Source organism: Lineus longissimus, chromosome 3 (genome assembly GCF_910592395.1).
Source record: "Lineus longissimus chromosome 3, tnLinLong1.2, whole genome shotgun sequence".
In the NCBI taxonomy this organism is placed as follows: domain Eukaryota; kingdom Metazoa; phylum Nemertea; class Pilidiophora; order Heteronemertea; family Lineidae; genus Lineus; species Lineus longissimus.
Genome location: NC_088310.1, coordinates 8,215,034 through 8,231,988, shown reverse-complemented (window position 1 = coordinate 8,231,988; position 16,955 = coordinate 8,215,034). Strand labels below are relative to the sequence as shown.

Genomic DNA, 16,955 nt, shown 5'->3' with positions numbered 1-16,955 from the left:
GTTATGATATTTATCTCAATATTCTACTTGCTTATCCAATAGTGATGACATCACTATAAAGGCATGTGAGGCCCTGTTCCCTCCAGTTTGTTTTTGGGAAGAGAAATGAGAAAACAATAATTTGCCTCTGTCCTGTTCAGGGCCTTTAGTGGTGGAGCCCTGTTGTAGGATAACAAAATGTCCAACTTCTGGGGTCGGCCTTTGATGTTTCTGACATCAAGTTAGTTGGACGTCGAAATCAACCGAGGCTGACCCCCCACAACTAGGCGAAGTTCGGCCATCCTACTGAGGAGGTGCCTATCTGGGAAGAGGCGAATTGGAGGGTTCTGATCAACCGTAGAAATGTTTTTAGTTGGCACTCAATATAGGGATTGATAGTTATAGTAAAGTATCACTGAGCAGTTACATGTAGGCTGATCTATGATTTCAAACTGTATGCTGTCACTTTAGACTGCATTGTACAATGTTAGATGCACTAGTTACCAATGTCCATGCCAGCAGCTGTCCCTTTAACCTATGATTGAAAATTGCATAAATATTGCCAATATCAAAGTGATGTCTGAATTTAATATCTCGAGTTAATGTTCAACAGCCTTGGCAGCTGTTGTGGATCTGTTAACATTGTACATTCAAGTTGAAAAATTACAGCAGATGGATGATAAATCATTCCTTTTCAATAGAAAACAGTGATGAATCGGTTCAGCCAGTTCGGTTCCTCATAACAGTCGGTGCTACACTCTGCAGTTGTGGTGATAATTTTGTTTTTGATGCCATTTTGTGCCGAAAATGGAGTAATGTAAACAAGTACTGAAACTACATCATCCTTCTGCATTCGACGCTTGGGAATTTTATCATTGTCAGGATTTTAATTGGAACATTTGAAAAATAATGACGTCTTTGCTGAAGCAGCGTGAACGGGCGAATTCTACTGACACCAATCTTGGCGGTCAGAAACGTGCTTTATTTTCAATGCTCAGTTTCGACAAGGATGCATCTGAGCCTGGAGAAACGGCCGGTTCTATTGACAGTGAACTTGGTACGGGCAGTCTAGGTCAAACAAGTGTTCCTCTTTCAATAAACAAGTCTTATAAGGCTGATAAAGGTTTGTTCAATGTGGTTTTTGGTGGTGTTTTGTCAGAAATTGTTTAAAGTGTAAATAGATTGGAACTGCACTTCTTTTCATGACTTTAGTCACAGTTGTTTTGGTATTTATTGAGTACATAATCTTCATTTTGTGCTGTTGAGTTCAAACGATCATATCCTGAACTTCTTTCTTTATTCTTCTTCTGTTCAGGTGAAGCGTATACTGAAGAAAAACGAGAGATGGAGGAGAAGTATCGAGAGAGGATATTCAAACTTGAGGAGAAGTTACGCCAGCATGAGGAGGGGCTGCGGCGGCAACTCGAGGTGGAGAATTATTTCATTATGTCTACCATACACAGAAAGCTTATGTGGCTTAAGATTTTTGCGCATGAGTCTATAAAGTGGTGGGGAGAGGGGGAAATGTTCCCGACCACCACCTCGGGAGAAAAAAAAGACCATCTTTGAGAGAGAGTTTTAGAAAAAGCCACACACCTGACAAATTTCTAATTCAAATTGGTAAATTTGTTACTTCCATCATGTTTTTCTTCTGCTGGTTGGAAGAAATGTCTAGAAAACGTAGACTTGAATTAGTCATGGACAATCTTGTGTTCCATTCATCACAAAGTGGCCTAAGATTTTGTGTTTTTACCAACGCTGTTTCTCTCCCCTCAGGATGAGTATGAGCACCGTGTGTCTGACTTGAAGAATGCCTTCAAGGATGAGATGATGGAGATCGAAGAACACAAGCGCATGTTGGAGAATGAGATCGACGAGTTACGTCACACGAGTCATCTCGGAGAACAGTATAAGAAGGAACTCGATGAGATCAAGAATAGGCATAGCAAGTTACAGGAGGATTATAGAAAGGTGGGGTCACAGAGCTAAATGTGCTCAAATGCTAGGTATCAACAAGAGTTATTAAAGACAAGTTTTTAAATTCTTGGTATCAAGTATTGATAGAGGCTATGTAGGCTGTACATTGAGCTGTGCACTCTACCTCTACATATTCCCCCCATTTACATCTTTGCCTTTTATTACATACAAACCATGACAAATGACCTAGTGATTAGTTTTGGTCATTATATTAGTACCAATTAATGTAAATATGCTGTTGTAATTAAGAAATAGGAATAAAACAATACTTTGCCCCCCAGGTAGTGCCCCCCCCCCTCCCAATTTTTATATCAGCTTACCAGCTTAGTCAGTTTAATGCTTGTTTCTACCTGTCTTATATTATATTGACTCAGACCAACATATTCTAACATGAAGTATTAACTGAATAATGAAATAAAATTCTCTGTATTATACATTTCGATTTTAGTCCTCTTGCTGTCTGCATTGTCTGTAAGTTAATTCAGTACATTGAGAATTTCTGACAAGCAGAAGACAGTACACAGACCACTTTCAAAAGTCAGTCAGCGAGTAATTTCAAATGCACAACACACATGTACAATGATGTACATGCACGGCATGATGCACAGTCAAGATGTATACAAAATTTTGAATTACCTGCTGGCCGACTTCCAAATGTGTTCTATGTAGGAATATTGTAAAGTTTTCCCTTTTCGAAAAAACTTTACTACCTGGTATAGGCCTATGCCTTCCTAAAAACTTTAGTTCTAATGTGGCTTTTTTTGGTTGCAATTTCAAAGGTGTCATTTGAAAGGACTTTTCTCGTGATTTTTTCAGGTTGACAATAATTTAATGGAAATGATGGTCGAGAAAGAGGAAGCTATCACTGCCGTGAGAGCGGAGAAATCATACGCCGTCAATGAACTTTCGTCGAAGGAAAAGGTAAATATTACGATGTGTCCATGCCGTTTAAAAACATTGAGTAAAGACCGGAGCGTCAACTAGCACATCAGTATCTCTATAAACAATATTTGGTGTTTGTAATGTTAAAGTAGGAGGAAACCAGAGACCCCAGAGAAAACTTACGCTGTCAAAGAGAGTCGTCTTCTCCCACAATGCTGGGATAGGTTTGCTATAAATTTGAAGTGTCTCTATGGGAGCTATTTGGGATAAGAGTCACCCCATCCGTGCTTCACAACAGCACAAAGACAATAAGTCAGATTAAGCTCAGGAAGTTAACTAATTTCAAGATAATACCAGTAAGGTGAACTTTTTGATGGCTTTATGTCGCAGGCCAGCTTTATAGACATCCACTAGCATTTAGCATGTTACCAATCTGATGAATCTATGCTATTAGTAATGTTTGATTACGATTTTCCACCAGGCTGCCCAGAACCTATTACATGACCAAAGGCATATGTGCAATAGATTGGAGGTATAAACACAACCTTATATCAATCAAATGATCTAAATTCCCTCCATTTAAGTTTGGTGTCAGGTTATATCTTAAAAACTAAAGTCCATTTTTCGTTAGGTTTTTATTGGGAGTACTTTCTGGCCTCATTTCTTTCAGTGGTAAAAAAGATCTCCCATTCACCTAATTCAATGGATTTCATTTGATTTCAAGGTTTATTAAGTATATCTAGTTACCATGGTGAAAGCGTTTCAGTTTAGTCCATTTCTGTCCCCATCTAAGAAGCTGGATTGGCACACAAGACAGTTTTAAACCTGCTTCCTACCTCTTAGGATCTATACTTTTCTTCTTGTGTCAGATTTGAAGTTTTCAAACATAATTATCAAAACTGCATTGCTTTACGAACATGACTGTTTCCATCATGATGTAGGTGAGAGAAGACCACAGATTAAGACACCATCTTTCAGTACCAATTAAGCATGAGTAAGATCGGAGCCTCAGCAATTGTGACCGGTCACAATTGCCGATTTTCGCACAGAAGAAGAGCCTATAAAATGACACCAGGAGATAATGGAAGTCATGCTTTTGAGCTTCATGACTTGTCTACCACTTTCTCACGTCTCAACCTGCAAGAAAGCAGCAATAACATTTGTCCATTCTTGCAGGAATCAAATCACCGCCTGTCCAAGGAGAAGGAAAACCTTGAAGAGTCTGTCGCCGATTTGAAGAGGAAACTCGATGAGTATAACACAGCATTAGAAGTGAAGAACATTGAGGCAGAGAACATGAAGGTAGGGATTTGTACTTGCTTTTTGGCTCTGGACAAATGCCATTTTGATATAGTTCTTTTGCTGGATATAGTTAACTGTGGCTCCAAATCGAAATTGCATATGTTATCGATTAACATAGAGACGCATTTGTTTTTACCTCGTTTGAACTAAAACTGTGTAAAGTGTCCTTCTTTAAAACCACTTGTGTTCTCAGTTCTTCAGTGACACGACATGGCCATCTTAGGTCACTTGAAGATGGGGCCATCCAACTGGAAGTTTCCTGATGCTGATATTGGACTAAAGAGCTAGGTCATAACTTGCCTCGTTTGTTTAGGAACTTATCAGTTTGGGGTTTGTCTGTAGCTTTAGATTATTTCCTTGGACATTGTTTGATCAACATGCAGTTTATATTCCAGCTAATTTGTTACTTGTGCACACTTTCAGGTTAATGACTGGGATTTTCGGTGCTTTGTGTCTTTTATCCCTTTTCAGATGACGATCCAGTCAGATTGTTTCTTCTTATCCCTTTTCACATTAAATTCCAGCCAGATGAGACATCAGGGTGTTATGATGTCAGAATATTTCCAAGAATTCCACAAATATGCTTTTTAGCTACATCAAACAAGGCAAAGTTTCATTGCTAGTCCACATATCACTTGACTCTATACAACAACATACATTTGCTTTTATTCCCATTTTAAAGAGAACCAATGATAAGTTAATCGAATCCTTAGAAAGGACGACAAAAAATGCCGACTCGATGATGAAATTAGCTGAGCAACAGAAGGAAGAGAATAAACAGCAGAAGGTAGCTTTTAGTCATCGGAAAATGAGCCAAAGTTGTACAAGTTTCAGGTTGATGCCAAACAGCCTACCTTTACCCTTTTTTGCTTAGGGCCACCCTGACATCCTTATAAAATTCTTGGCATCTTCCAATCATACAGATATTGGCTCATTTTCCTTCAGCATGCAGAGTTTCACAATCACCAAAAACTTTCTCTTCAAGTTTCGACACTCGGCTCATGTTTTCACACTATGGGAGTGTTTCAACACCTACACTACACTATACAATTCCGATTATTTGACATATCAGCCTTTCAACAAACTTTCCTAATCCAAGGTGAAAATTCCCTTACTTCAAAGATCTGCCTGGTCATCCTTTAGGGCCGACCACTTTCTGCTGCAAGACAATTTCAGGTGATTCTCTCCCTAGTCTGCCCAAAACCGACTGTTCAATCAAATCATACCATTCCCGGACACCAAACTGTCTGATTTGCTGCTACTTAATTGGTGAAATTGTTAACTTATCAACATAACTTGCTATCAACATAATGCATCCAGATATTCTCATGAAATTAATTTTGCATCAGTTGCTTTATGCCTTTTCTTTATGCCCATTATGCTTTGTTTCCAAATCCTATTATTGACATTCTTTTGTTCAAATTCCAATATTTAGTCTCTTGCTCTATTACATGTTTAACTGTGCGTATATCATGTGAGACCTTGACGCTTGGTAGCGCATCAGTGGCACACAGATGACGCGCCACTGACGCAATATAAGGGATGTCAATTGTGATCTGGACTGTAGCTGCCATAAAAGAAGTAACTTTGATCTCGGTGAACTCCAATGGACTTTCCAACAGAATGAGCACCACAAATCCAAGAGTTCGAAGATTTTGCTTTTTCCACAAAATTGCCGAAAGTAACCTTCAGTTACTGATCCATATTACTTTGCTTGATTCTGTTCTGTTCAATTTACGTTTCGTTTTCATCTTGCCAATTATCAAGGATGAGATAACGGCCGTTCAAGATCAAAATACCTTGTTAGAAAGTCAAAGCAATCAGTTACAGCGGGAGCTGGATGACCTCCTAACAGAAGTCACAACGATTAAGGTAGCTACACATGAAAATATGTGTCTTTGTCGGTGATTGGTTGCAACTTGAGAATCCTTTGTTACGTGGATGGTGATTGGTCTACAATTGTCTGCTTGTGTGGAGCCTAATCATCAGCTGCATGGAAGATGACCAGTCTAAAATTGTCTCTATACTGTAACTGTATATCTATCTGAACTTCCTTCCAATTCCATAACTTTCTTTTTCTCCAGATACCAAATGTTACCACACAGTTCTCAATTCTCAGGATGTGTTCGAAAGCCAAATTCCCTCACTGTTGCTGCATGATTTTTATCTGTCAGCTGACATCTCTTGTGTTTCCACAGCTTTTGTCAACGTTGATATGATGCTTCTGGTTTTGAGCTTGCTTGATGTGCATTCATTCCATTCTGCACTCATCAACACATCTATTTCAGTCATTTAGTCGTTTTTTCCAACGATTCCCACCTGACCTTGTCATGAGCACCTTGCCTTTGGTACAAATCGAACACTGTTCAGATGAGACAATATCTTTCTCAAATACCAGGATGTACAGCCTCACTGGTACCAGCCACCAAAACTTTATAACTTCACCTATAAACCTTACTAACCTAACTTCCAAAGGACCACTAAGCTCCAAACATGAGGCATGGGTTTTTACCACCAATTCCTCAAAACTGCCCATTCACTAGGGCCCCGATTCGTGTCATCATCTTTAACGAGGACATTGATCCAAACCTTTGTAAATTGATGTTACAGACCTATCTTTTCTAACCTTACTAACCTTATTTCATAAAGGGCTCCCTCGACAAGCTGGAGAACGAGAAGCACGCTCTAGAGCACCAGTACCTGGACGCCCAGAAGAAACTTCATCTCAATAGCGATGAGGTCGAGCACATCAAGGTACACGCTCACATCTCTGCATGACAGAAACTCTTTATTTTCTCCTGTTTAGAGTAGATTTTCAGCACACTTCGTAGAGTAGAAACTGGACCTGAAATTTTCGACATTTAACACTTTCAGCGCCCAGCCATATTTAGCGTACTTCCCCCAGGGGCCAAGGTTACGCCCCTTTTTACCCTTTTTCAAAATTATGAAAACAATAGAAGGAATAAAGATAATTACATGAAATTTTCTGTGTTGGTTCTTCTTTATTAGATCTCTTTACAATGCTAATTTGGAATTATAGTCAGCAAAGCACTTGATTTTGCACAATGGTACCCCACACATAGAACAGTAATATCTGGTGTCTTTCCGAATACCCGCTTTTTGGCATACTCTCGGCTACATCTGCCCCCGTCATCAATCTTCGACCCGCCATTGCGCCTATTCGAATGCAGACGATCTTGGCTATAAATAGCACATTGGCTGAACATCATACTATCACCTCAAGTGCTGTATAGTTAAATTGTTTTCCCCTATACTGCGCTGCTAGTCGCCTCGAAGACAAAGCGGGAAATTTAAAAACGCGACGTAATATTACGTCGGATGGCTCAACCGTGTGAAATTGCAAGACGTAAAATTACGTCGGATGGCGCTGAAAGTGTTAAGAAAGATATCTTTTTGTATTGATCATTATAGCACTTTAGATAAACTTCAAGTATCCAGTATCCACGATGTCTTGGTTTATTGAGGCCCTCTATCCTTAGAGAGTTGTAATTAGCAATAAGCTATTAGCTATTTGCGATACTTATTGTAATTTAGTAAAATGGATTACTGCATTAACCTTTGGTTGGAGGAGTTTTTTTTGTGGTTCTTTGAATTTTCTTTTGTGGTGTTTTGTTTCTGAATCCATTACCTAGACATCTCATTTCTAGTAGATCAGGCCAGTTTCACTGTTGATATTTTGGTTAAGGTGATTTTATACGTCAAATTTGGGGTTGCATCCTGTGAATGCAAATCCAGTACATACTTTCAATTGCAGATAACACAACTGCTGATGAATTACTCCTGCACATGATAATCATCATCTTTTCTAAAATATTACGATACCGGGAGCTAGATTGTATCTCTCTTGTGCAAGACGCGCAGCCTTTGTTCATCTTTTGTGCCTCATATTTCCTGTCCCCCCCATCTCACATTGACAATCAAACATCTCTTCCTTTATCTCATTCTGTACCCTGGTTTTAAAGTATGAGGTAACAGACTTGAGAGAGGAAAATTCCTTGCTGAAAAGATCCAAGGATCGTATTGAAACAAGTCACCAGGATATTTCCAAGATGGTGGAAGGGACGGACAAAATGATGCGACGGTTGGAAGACCAGGTCGACGAGTTGAAAACAAAGAATAAATCAGTCGAGACTGAGCGGGAATTGATTGAGAAGGATAACAAGGAGTTGAGTGACAGGCTGCAGGTCGCTAGCCTCGTCATCCAGGAGCTCCAGGGTGACCTTGAGACGGTCATGGCCGAGAACGATTACCTCAAACAACACAGAGAGAAGGGCGGACGGGATTACGGCAAAATATACAAAGAGACGGCGATAGAGTTGGATCAGACCAAGGTACTTGGAGAAATAATGTTATTGGATTGGGTTTAGACACGGATGGCACTTGGAGAGTCACTGCTATGGGTAGAGGCACGGATGGTGCATGGTACTTGGAGAGCTACTACTGTAGTGGGTATAGGCACAGATGGTGATTCGGAGAGCTACTGTAGTGTTACAGACACATATGGCACTTGGAGAGCGGCTGTAGTGGGTAGAGGCACGGATGATGCATGGTGCTGGGAGAGCTACTACTGTAGTGGGTATAGGCACGAATGGTGATTTGGAGAGCTACAGTAGTGGGTACTGACACACATGGTGCTTGGAGAGCTACTACTTAAGTGGGTACAGACATGGATGGCGCTTGGAGAGCTCCTGTGTTGGGTGTAGTAGGGGTGGTGCTTGGAGAGGTACTGCATTGGGTATAGACACAGATGGCACTTGGAGAGCTCCTGGAGTTGGATATAGCCACGGATAGTGCTTGGAGTGCTTGGGTAATTGGTATAGACAGGGATGGTGATTTGGAGAGCTGCTTTAGTGGTTATAGACGCAGATGGTGCTTCGAGAGCTCCTGTAGTGGGTAGTCACGGATGGTGATCTGGAGTTCTCAGTCTTCTGGGGTTTGCTTTGGGATAGTTAGCTCAATTTATAACATCAGTAGGCCTGCACTCCAGACCCAGTGGATCAACCTTGCCCCCATCATCATGCTAGAGTGATGAATGGGATGATGAATCAACAGCCTCTGGAGTTTAATGCCAGGTGCACAAGGTCATTTTACCATTTTACATTCTAAGTTCCCCTATACAGTGTACAGCTCTAATAGGGAAACATTTCAAAAACAGCTGTTGAATATGATTCAAAGTCTTTCAAATCCTCATTTCATTTGATCTGATGAAGTATACTCGCTGCATATACAGTATAGCCATGACTGTGAACTAAATTTTGCTTCGCTGAAGCAGGACGCAGGTTTGCTCGTGTGAACTTTGATGAAAACTGTTTGTGCAATTTGGTGTGATTTGAATGAGGATTAGGATAGGAAATGACCAATTGTTGCCAAAGATTTGAATCAGTTCGATTGGGCTATGAAAAATTTAGTAATCAATTAGTGTCCAAATTCAAGAATGTCGGGCTACAGCGTTGGTTATCGTACTGATCTTGGTATCTCGTGTTCTTACCTCAAGGCGGATCTGGACCGCGCCAGAAAAGACCGGGATGTCAACCTCCGTACACGGGAGCGTCTCGCTAAGGAGAAGGAGGATATAGAGACGAAGTATGGCAAACTCCAGGCAGAGTTGCAACACATCAGGGTAGGAGTTTGTGAAGGCTTTGTCATAAATTTGTGGGATAAGTCAGCTGTGGTGTGGTGGTCATGACATCATGTTGTAGCTTGGCCTTGTTTCAATTTCGTAATAATGAATCCACTGGTCTCATATCGGTGAAACTAGAGTACTGACATGTCTAACACATCAAATTCATATATATCACCATGGCCCTTCTCCTCTTTACACAACTTTGCTTCCACATTTCCCACAACAGCCGAGCCAAACAAAAGCCGAACAAGACATAAAAGCTCTTCAGTACACCAAGCTCAAACTGGAGAAGGAACGCAATGAACTCAGTGAGAAAGTGCAATCATTTGACAGGAGAGAAAACCTCACCAAGGTACACAGATATTAGATTTAGTTGATTACCCTTGCTCAGTTCTTTAGGGGCTGTTGGGGTGTTGTGGCTCAGACTCGAATAGCGGTCGAGAGGTCCCTGGTTGGATCTCCACTGCTGGTGTCGGCCTCTAGGCATGTCTTTTTGTCTTACACGCCTTACTCCACCCAGGTGTAAATGGGTAGCAAATTAGAAATCCTCAGATTGTGGCGCATGTTTAGCAGCTCATATGAGGTCGACTGAGAGGTTTGAGGACAGACTGGTAACTGTGTTATGCAGTTGCGGTAGTCTGAGACAAACCCACAGAGGCAATCAGTCCTCCAAGGTCATGTTTGGCCACTTGGCCTTGTCGTGAGCACACTGCCTAAGGTTTTGGAGCTGTCACACCTTACATAGTGACCAAGTCAAGCCTGGCTGAGGTCAGCACATATGATCCCCTGCGGGTTGGTGCTGTGCTGCATGTCAGTGCCATGTCATATCAATGTGAACAGAGTGAAAATAACCTGAATACGACATCAGTCGATGTGGTACCATTAACCGTCCTTCCTTCCACACAATGTCACCATTGCTATCCAAAATTTTGTCTGTCTTTCCAAAGGACGATATTCTCGAGTTGAAGCGGGAGAGGGCCGTGTTGAACAACAACAAAATCAACCTGGAGAAGACCTGCAAGGAGCTCGAGAGGAAGCTCAGCTTCACTTTGAAGGAAGCAGAACAGACGAAGGTATCTATTGGAGCCGTTACCCGAAGTCGTAGTCATCTTCTTGGCTCCGGAGACCGCAGAAGGCTGAGTCAAGATCAAAGTCACTGTCTCCTTCCTGCTCTGGAAACAGCTGGAGGTTGAGTCAACCCCTTAGAGCTTAGATTTTCCTTTAATGTCAGACCAATATACTGCCCAGATTGGTCTATTTCAATATCTTCTTCCCAACATATGAATATTATGTCTGTTTAGGTTTTGACAAATGAAAAACCTTGTTTGTCACGTTTGGTGTCAACATTATGTTTTGTGTTTGTTATTTGCTGAGTGAAGCAGGGGATCATCTATTTTGTCATCTAAATCTATGTCTCCGTTTACAAAGGGAAAATTGAGCGTGGTTGAGTTTGAGAAAGGGATATTACAGAAGGATGCAGACCGCCTGGAACGGAACCACCACGAAATGGAACGCAGCTCTTTTAGCACTGAGGAGGAATCAACCGATCTCAAGGTAGATCCCTACGACATTCTCGATGTCTGGGCTTGGAATAGTAGATGGTGGTTTAGTGGAGAGCAAACTTATCATAAAGATTTTACATAGGGATAGTCAAAGTATCGATGGTCAGTGGTATTGGCATAGATAGGCAGTGGTCTTAGTGGAGATAGATAGTGGTCATTCTGGAGGTGGAACTTGTCATAGTGGAGGAGGAACTTGTCGTAGTAGTCTTAGTGGAGGTGGCCTTAGTATGTAGAAGAGATGGATAGTGTTCTAGATGCGTATCTTAGTGGAGATGGCCCCAATACTAGTGATAGAATATGTCTGAGTTAGTGAGCAGCTCTAGTGGGGTCGATCTTCGTACCAGTTCGTTATCTTAGTTCTGTTGTACAGTTGAGACATTGGCGGTCTTAGTAGGAATACAGGCTCAATGTCCATGTTGTCTTACATGTACTGAAAGTTGTTCTCAGCAATCCTCTTCAGTATGATACCCTCAAACATAATGTGTGTAAACTATAGTCTGGGTGTGATGTGCAGTAAAAGTCTTCTATGTGTACGTTTTCTGTAAGCTAGCTCAGTTTTGGCCTTGCTGAGCAGTTCTAACATCACTGACATGTTTACATTACTCAGTTTCAAAGCATTGGCGAATTCACAACATGCACAAATACAGACACAACATATTTTTCTCTTTTATCAACTTTTCCTTTCTTGAATTCTTTGCCTGTGTCTTTCAAATCAACGATACATGTATAAGGTAAGGTGGGACAATTATGGCCTGTGTGTGCATCAACGCGTACAATCAGCTGTTTTCTACACTGTATAGGGGCTATACTTGTACTGGGGCTATAGCTGTACCAATTTACCTTACTTTCTACTACTCCTGATGCCTATTAACCTATCCCCTCTCTAAAGGCCAAACTTACGCGGATGATCGCCCTGAAGGAGCGCATCGAGAAGGAGTTACACGTCCACAAGGAGGCGGCCGACGAACTCCATCGCAAGACTCACATTGTAAACAATTCGTTGAAAGTTCGGGATGAGGAGTGTAACTCGCTCAAGGAGACGGTGAAATGTCACGAACGTGAGCAGCAAGCTCTGATCACAGCCAGGGATGAGTTCATGAGGAAATTGAATGTGACTAGTACTGAAATGTCTCAACTAAAGGTACAGCAATCAACTCTTCTTGCAAGATCAAGAGATTTTACGAGATTCGTAGGTTTCGAAAATCTAGACGTTTCTAGATTGGGTAATCAAGAGAATTTTGAATTTTTTCGAAAATCGTTCGAAACAACCATTCTAGAGACTTGCAAGTTAGGGTACTTCCCAAGATGTCCAAGAAGATATGAATTTCTTCAGTACCTTCTGCGCTAGAGGCTGTGAATATCCTCTTCTTTCCTTCTCCTCTCACTAACTTATCTCCTCTAACTATTTCTCTTTACAAACATTCTCCTCACAGGACCAGGTCAGGGCACTCCAACGAGACAAGTACCAACTCGAAGCTACTCTGATAGCTACACAGAAACACTTAGAAACTGGGGGTGCCGAATGCACCGAATTAAAGGTTCTTAACCATGTCTTACTTCAAATCCTTTTGCATGTTAAATGATGATGGTTATCCATGGAAGTATCAGTTAAGATATTAACAGTTCTTGACCATATCTTACTTTGAACCCCTTTGCATGTTAAGTGATAATGGTTCCCCATTGAAGTTTCAGTTCAGATTTGATACTTTTGTTTGAATATTCGCCAAAGTGCATTGTTTATAGAATTTGCTACCTTTTAGTTTTGATGGAAATGGTTGTAGGTTTAAGTTGGGGTCTCCATAGTGGAGTAGGTTGAGAGTTATGTTTGAACAGTTGCATCTACTTTAGTTCTGTTGTCTGCAGGAATTCAAAATGTCAATATGTGTTTGCTATTTCACAAGTAAAAAACAATTTTCCATGACTAGGTCAGATTCCTCATTTTGTTTTGAGGTTATGGGTCCAAACTTTAGTCTGAAGTTTTACAGTGGAGGAGGATGTAGCTCTTATGTTGTATTTCAGGAAATTTCATTTCAGTACCGCTGAAAATCTTACAAACACTTGTATCATGACACCAAATGTTCTATTGCTATTACAACGAGGACATCATCATACTTGTAGCATCATATCATCAAAAAAACAGGCTGTTCAGACATGAAGTCTATGAATGCCGTTTCCCAAAGTTGTTCCAACTGTTAAGCGAGGAGCACAACTAATCTACATTCCTTTTGGAAGTAGCTATTTGGAGAGTAGATTCATGGAATAAACTGACAAATACCCCCTTCTCTTTGCCCCTGACCATCTATGCTAACCCCTACATTTCTCAATTTAAGGGCAAGAATGAAATGCTCTCAGAGGCAATCGAGAAAGTCACGAAAAATCTGGACAGCAAAGTCCAGGAGCTTGGAGAAAAGACTAGCGAGCTTGCCAGGCTCAAGGTACTTGTCAAATAGTTTGGTGTGTTCACTGCATGTTGATATGGCTTCACAAAGCACTCTCCTTGTATTTTTATTGGCTTAGCTGACAAAAGTTTTGACAATATTTCAGCTGAGCGCAAGGCCCGTGGGCTTCTGGTTTTTAAACCAATTCTATAAGACATTTCTTCAATGATTTCTCTTATTTTGACATCTATTGATACTTTCTCTATTTGGATCGGGTAGATGGGTGGTATCTTCCTTTGCTCAAAATAATCAAATATTTACCTTCCTTCAAAGGAGAAAGTTGATGATCGTCAGAAGACATATGACGACCTCCTGTGGCAACACAAGCTCAGGATGGAGGATATTCAAGCCAAGGTCAACGAAGTGGATGAACTCAAGGTCATTTTCATTTTCAAGGTCATTTGTCAAGGTCACAGTGGTGATGGAATCAAAGCTGGTGATCGGTTGTTTGCTCAAGCGTTAGAATGAGATCTAAGTTGTATTTGTTGGTGATTTTACTCTCTTTAAATACTGGTTGTTTGATTTCTAGAAGTGTTTTCTTATTGGTTGTGGTGGTTTAGCTTTCAAGGTCATTCCCTCGTTGGTAAAGGGATCAAAGCTTTAGATTGATTGTTCTTGTTCTCGCTTGAAAAAAAAAGAAGTATTCTTCGATGTTGCTGATGTCATAAATTAGAATTCCTGTCAAAGGGTGAAGGTTTTTTTCGGGCTGCTCGAAACTCCCTACTTCTATAACCGTTTTGTGACAGGTCTCCTTTAATGTGATCTTCTCTCTGTGTAGAACATGAATGAGAGACTTCACCAGGAGAAAGAGGATCTGGAGAAAATGTTGATGGAGACCGAGGATGTTATCAACACCAGGGACAAAGATATCGCTGTCCTCAAGGTACACAGTGATTCATACTGTGGTGATGGTTAAAAACCCCCACATTTTTCTGGGGAGCTGAAAGTAGGTCAGTTAACACAGAGTGGGTCAGTGTACACTCTCAGCTCCTTGGAAACTTTAGCATCAGCCCATTTTGCTCTTGGTTGGGTACTGGTCGGTTTCTTGGTGAAGGGGTTAAAAGGTCGCATGTTATTGCCATCTCAATATAGACACATTCTGTAGTGATGGTTCACCATTTGTTTCTTTGTCTTTGATACCTCCACCCTGTCATTGTGAAGGTTGCAATTTCTAGTCCTTTGTGCTGCTGCGGGTTGGGACTATCTTGGAAATCTTGGGTTGAGACAATCTGAAGAAGTGCCAATGCTGGTGAAGGGTGCAGAATCCAATGCAGTTGCTTTCATCCATTTCGTTTTGTCCTCCCCTGTATCACCAGTTCTTCATTTGAAATTCTCAGCTGTCAGTTTACTGACGTCCTGTTTTTGGTTAAAAGACTTTCATACCATTCCCATGAGGTTTTTGTTGATCATACGTTCAAATCATTTAAGTTTTTTAGGTCATATACCTTGGTGTTCGTCATACAGGTACTCTGCATCTCACCCTTGATGACGAATAATTCCATTCCACTGGTGATGAAGTCGTCTGTCCTTCTCTGCATGATTATATTTCTGACTTCTGAAATGGTAGAGATTCGTAGCGTTTTTCTCCTGCATGTTTTGATTTCTCTCATGATTGCTGTGTTATCACTATGCACTTCACAAACTTGATTTTCAGCTAGCTCGAAACCTCAGAGGTGTAGCTAGCCCCCCAAAATTGTGTTTTTGACCATGATTTTGGTGGGGAAATTTAGTAGAATAAAGTGTCATTTTGCCCCCCAGAGAGCCTTTGCCCCTGAACCTTCTACGGTCTCTGACATCTGTAGAAAATACTGAAATTTAGTTGTGGCTGTGAGTTATAAACTTCAACTTTGGCTAAAAGAACATCTTTTCTATTAGGTGGCCAAGGTTCAGATGAATCCCAATGAATTATTCATGCCAATTTCTCGGTTAGTGCGGATCATGCGAGCATACCTGTCATCCCGCTAAGGAAATTTGCATTTACAATAACACAAGACGTATTGATTGGAAAGCAGTTTTCAATGAAGATATCATTCTGTAGACAATATTAGTGGAGTGGGTATTTGGTTTGGACCAAATAACTGGGGTAAGGTTGTCTAGAATGAAGTAAGGCAAAGTTGGTGGAGTTGGGTTGTCCAGAGTGAAGTAATGCCGAGTTGGTGGCATAAGTTGCTCTGAAACAACTGAGCCAGTTTCATCAAACCAGTTTTAGAGCATGGCAAAGTAGAAGCCAGTTTCATAAAACCAGTTGTAGAGCATGGCAAAGTAGAAGCCAGTTTCATAAAACCAGTTTTAGAGCATGGCAAAGTAGAAGCCAGTTTCATAAAACCAGTTGTAGAGCATGGCAAAGTAGAAGCCAGTTTCATAAAACCAGTTGTAGAGCATGGCAAAGTAGAAGCCAGTTTCATCAAACCAGTTGTAGAGTATGGCAAATAAGAAGCCAGTTTTTTCCATTTTAAGTATTATCAAAGGAAAGTTTGACTTGTTTTAGTGCATTAAACAGGATCTTCTTTCATAATGTGTTGCTGTTCCTTCTCAAGTGTAACAACGACCGCCTGACCGAGGCTGTGGATAACTCCTCAAAGAATCTCGAGATTAAGATGTCTGAGTATCAACACAAGGTCGTAGAGTTGGACAACATGAAGGTACTGATTCGATTTCTGGGTTTAGTTCTGCATGTGGTCTCATCTTATGTTTGTGGTTTTATTTTAAACTTAAAGAAGATTGCATAGTCCACTGAATCTTCGCATCTTTTCACTCACTGTCCTCAATTGAAAGGTGTCCTTAATAGAGAGCTGTCCACTAAGGGAGGTTCCGCTGTATTTCAAAAATATCTAATAGATTTTCCACACCTTTCTTTGTTGAAGACCCAGTTTGAAATCATTGATAAGGAGAAGAGAGATCTTGAGCGAAAGAACGAGGTGTTGAGACATAAGCTCGAGATGATGGAGGAGGACCTCAATGATGCCAAGGTACCAAGATTGGATGAAATAAGATAAATTTGGGATGTCGCTTTCAATGCTCGATATGAGGAAATTAGCAATTTAATTACTCAAATGGGAGACGAGCATGATCTTGGTTTAATACTCTAGTGTCTGAAAAATTACTTTGAGAGTATCGAATTCTTTTTAAAAGGCGGGTGAAAAGTTAAAGTTGATTAAGGTCAACTATACG

At 40.7% G+C, this 16,955-nt stretch overlaps 1 protein-coding gene across 29 annotated transcripts in view; it reads left to right on the top strand.

The window, feature by feature from the left end:
* LOC135485652 (ninein-like protein) overlaps positions 1-16,955 on the top strand; it is a 78,515-nt gene that overhangs the window by 44,875 nt on the left and 16,685 nt on the right. For 20 of the 29 annotated variants that reach the window (XR_010446593.1, XM_064767945.1, XM_064767955.1 and 17 more), the window contains 20 exons: positions 1,295-1,407; positions 1,756-1,950; positions 2,773-2,877; positions 3,320-3,370; positions 4,015-4,140; positions 4,823-4,927; positions 5,908-6,012; positions 6,790-6,894; positions 8,124-8,492; positions 9,656-9,781; positions 10,011-10,136; positions 10,732-10,857; positions 11,213-11,338; positions 12,236-12,487; positions 12,780-12,884; positions 13,677-13,781; positions 14,058-14,162; positions 14,563-14,667; positions 16,322-16,426; positions 16,649-16,753. Coding sequence is in view for 28 of the 29 variants with exons in the window: in XM_064767945.1 (XP_064624015.1) it covers positions 1,295-1,407; positions 1,756-1,950; positions 2,773-2,877; positions 3,320-3,370; positions 4,015-4,140; positions 4,823-4,927; positions 5,908-6,012; positions 6,790-6,894; positions 8,124-8,492; positions 9,656-9,781; positions 10,011-10,136; positions 10,732-10,857; positions 11,213-11,338; positions 12,236-12,487; positions 12,780-12,884; positions 13,677-13,781; positions 14,058-14,162; positions 14,563-14,667; positions 16,322-16,426; positions 16,649-16,753 (2,660 nt within the window). In the remaining variant the exon portion in view is untranslated. The remainder of the gene's footprint in view (positions 1-1,294; positions 1,408-1,755; positions 1,951-2,772; positions 2,878-3,319; positions 3,371-4,014; positions 4,141-4,822; positions 4,928-5,907; positions 6,013-6,789; positions 6,895-8,123; positions 8,493-9,655; positions 9,782-10,010; positions 10,137-10,731; positions 10,858-11,212; positions 11,339-12,235; positions 12,488-12,779; positions 12,885-13,676; positions 13,782-14,057; positions 14,163-14,562; positions 14,668-16,321; positions 16,427-16,648; positions 16,754-16,955) is intronic. The other 9 variants (XM_064767949.1, XM_064767953.1, XM_064767962.1 and 6 more) reach the window with 9 other exon arrangements.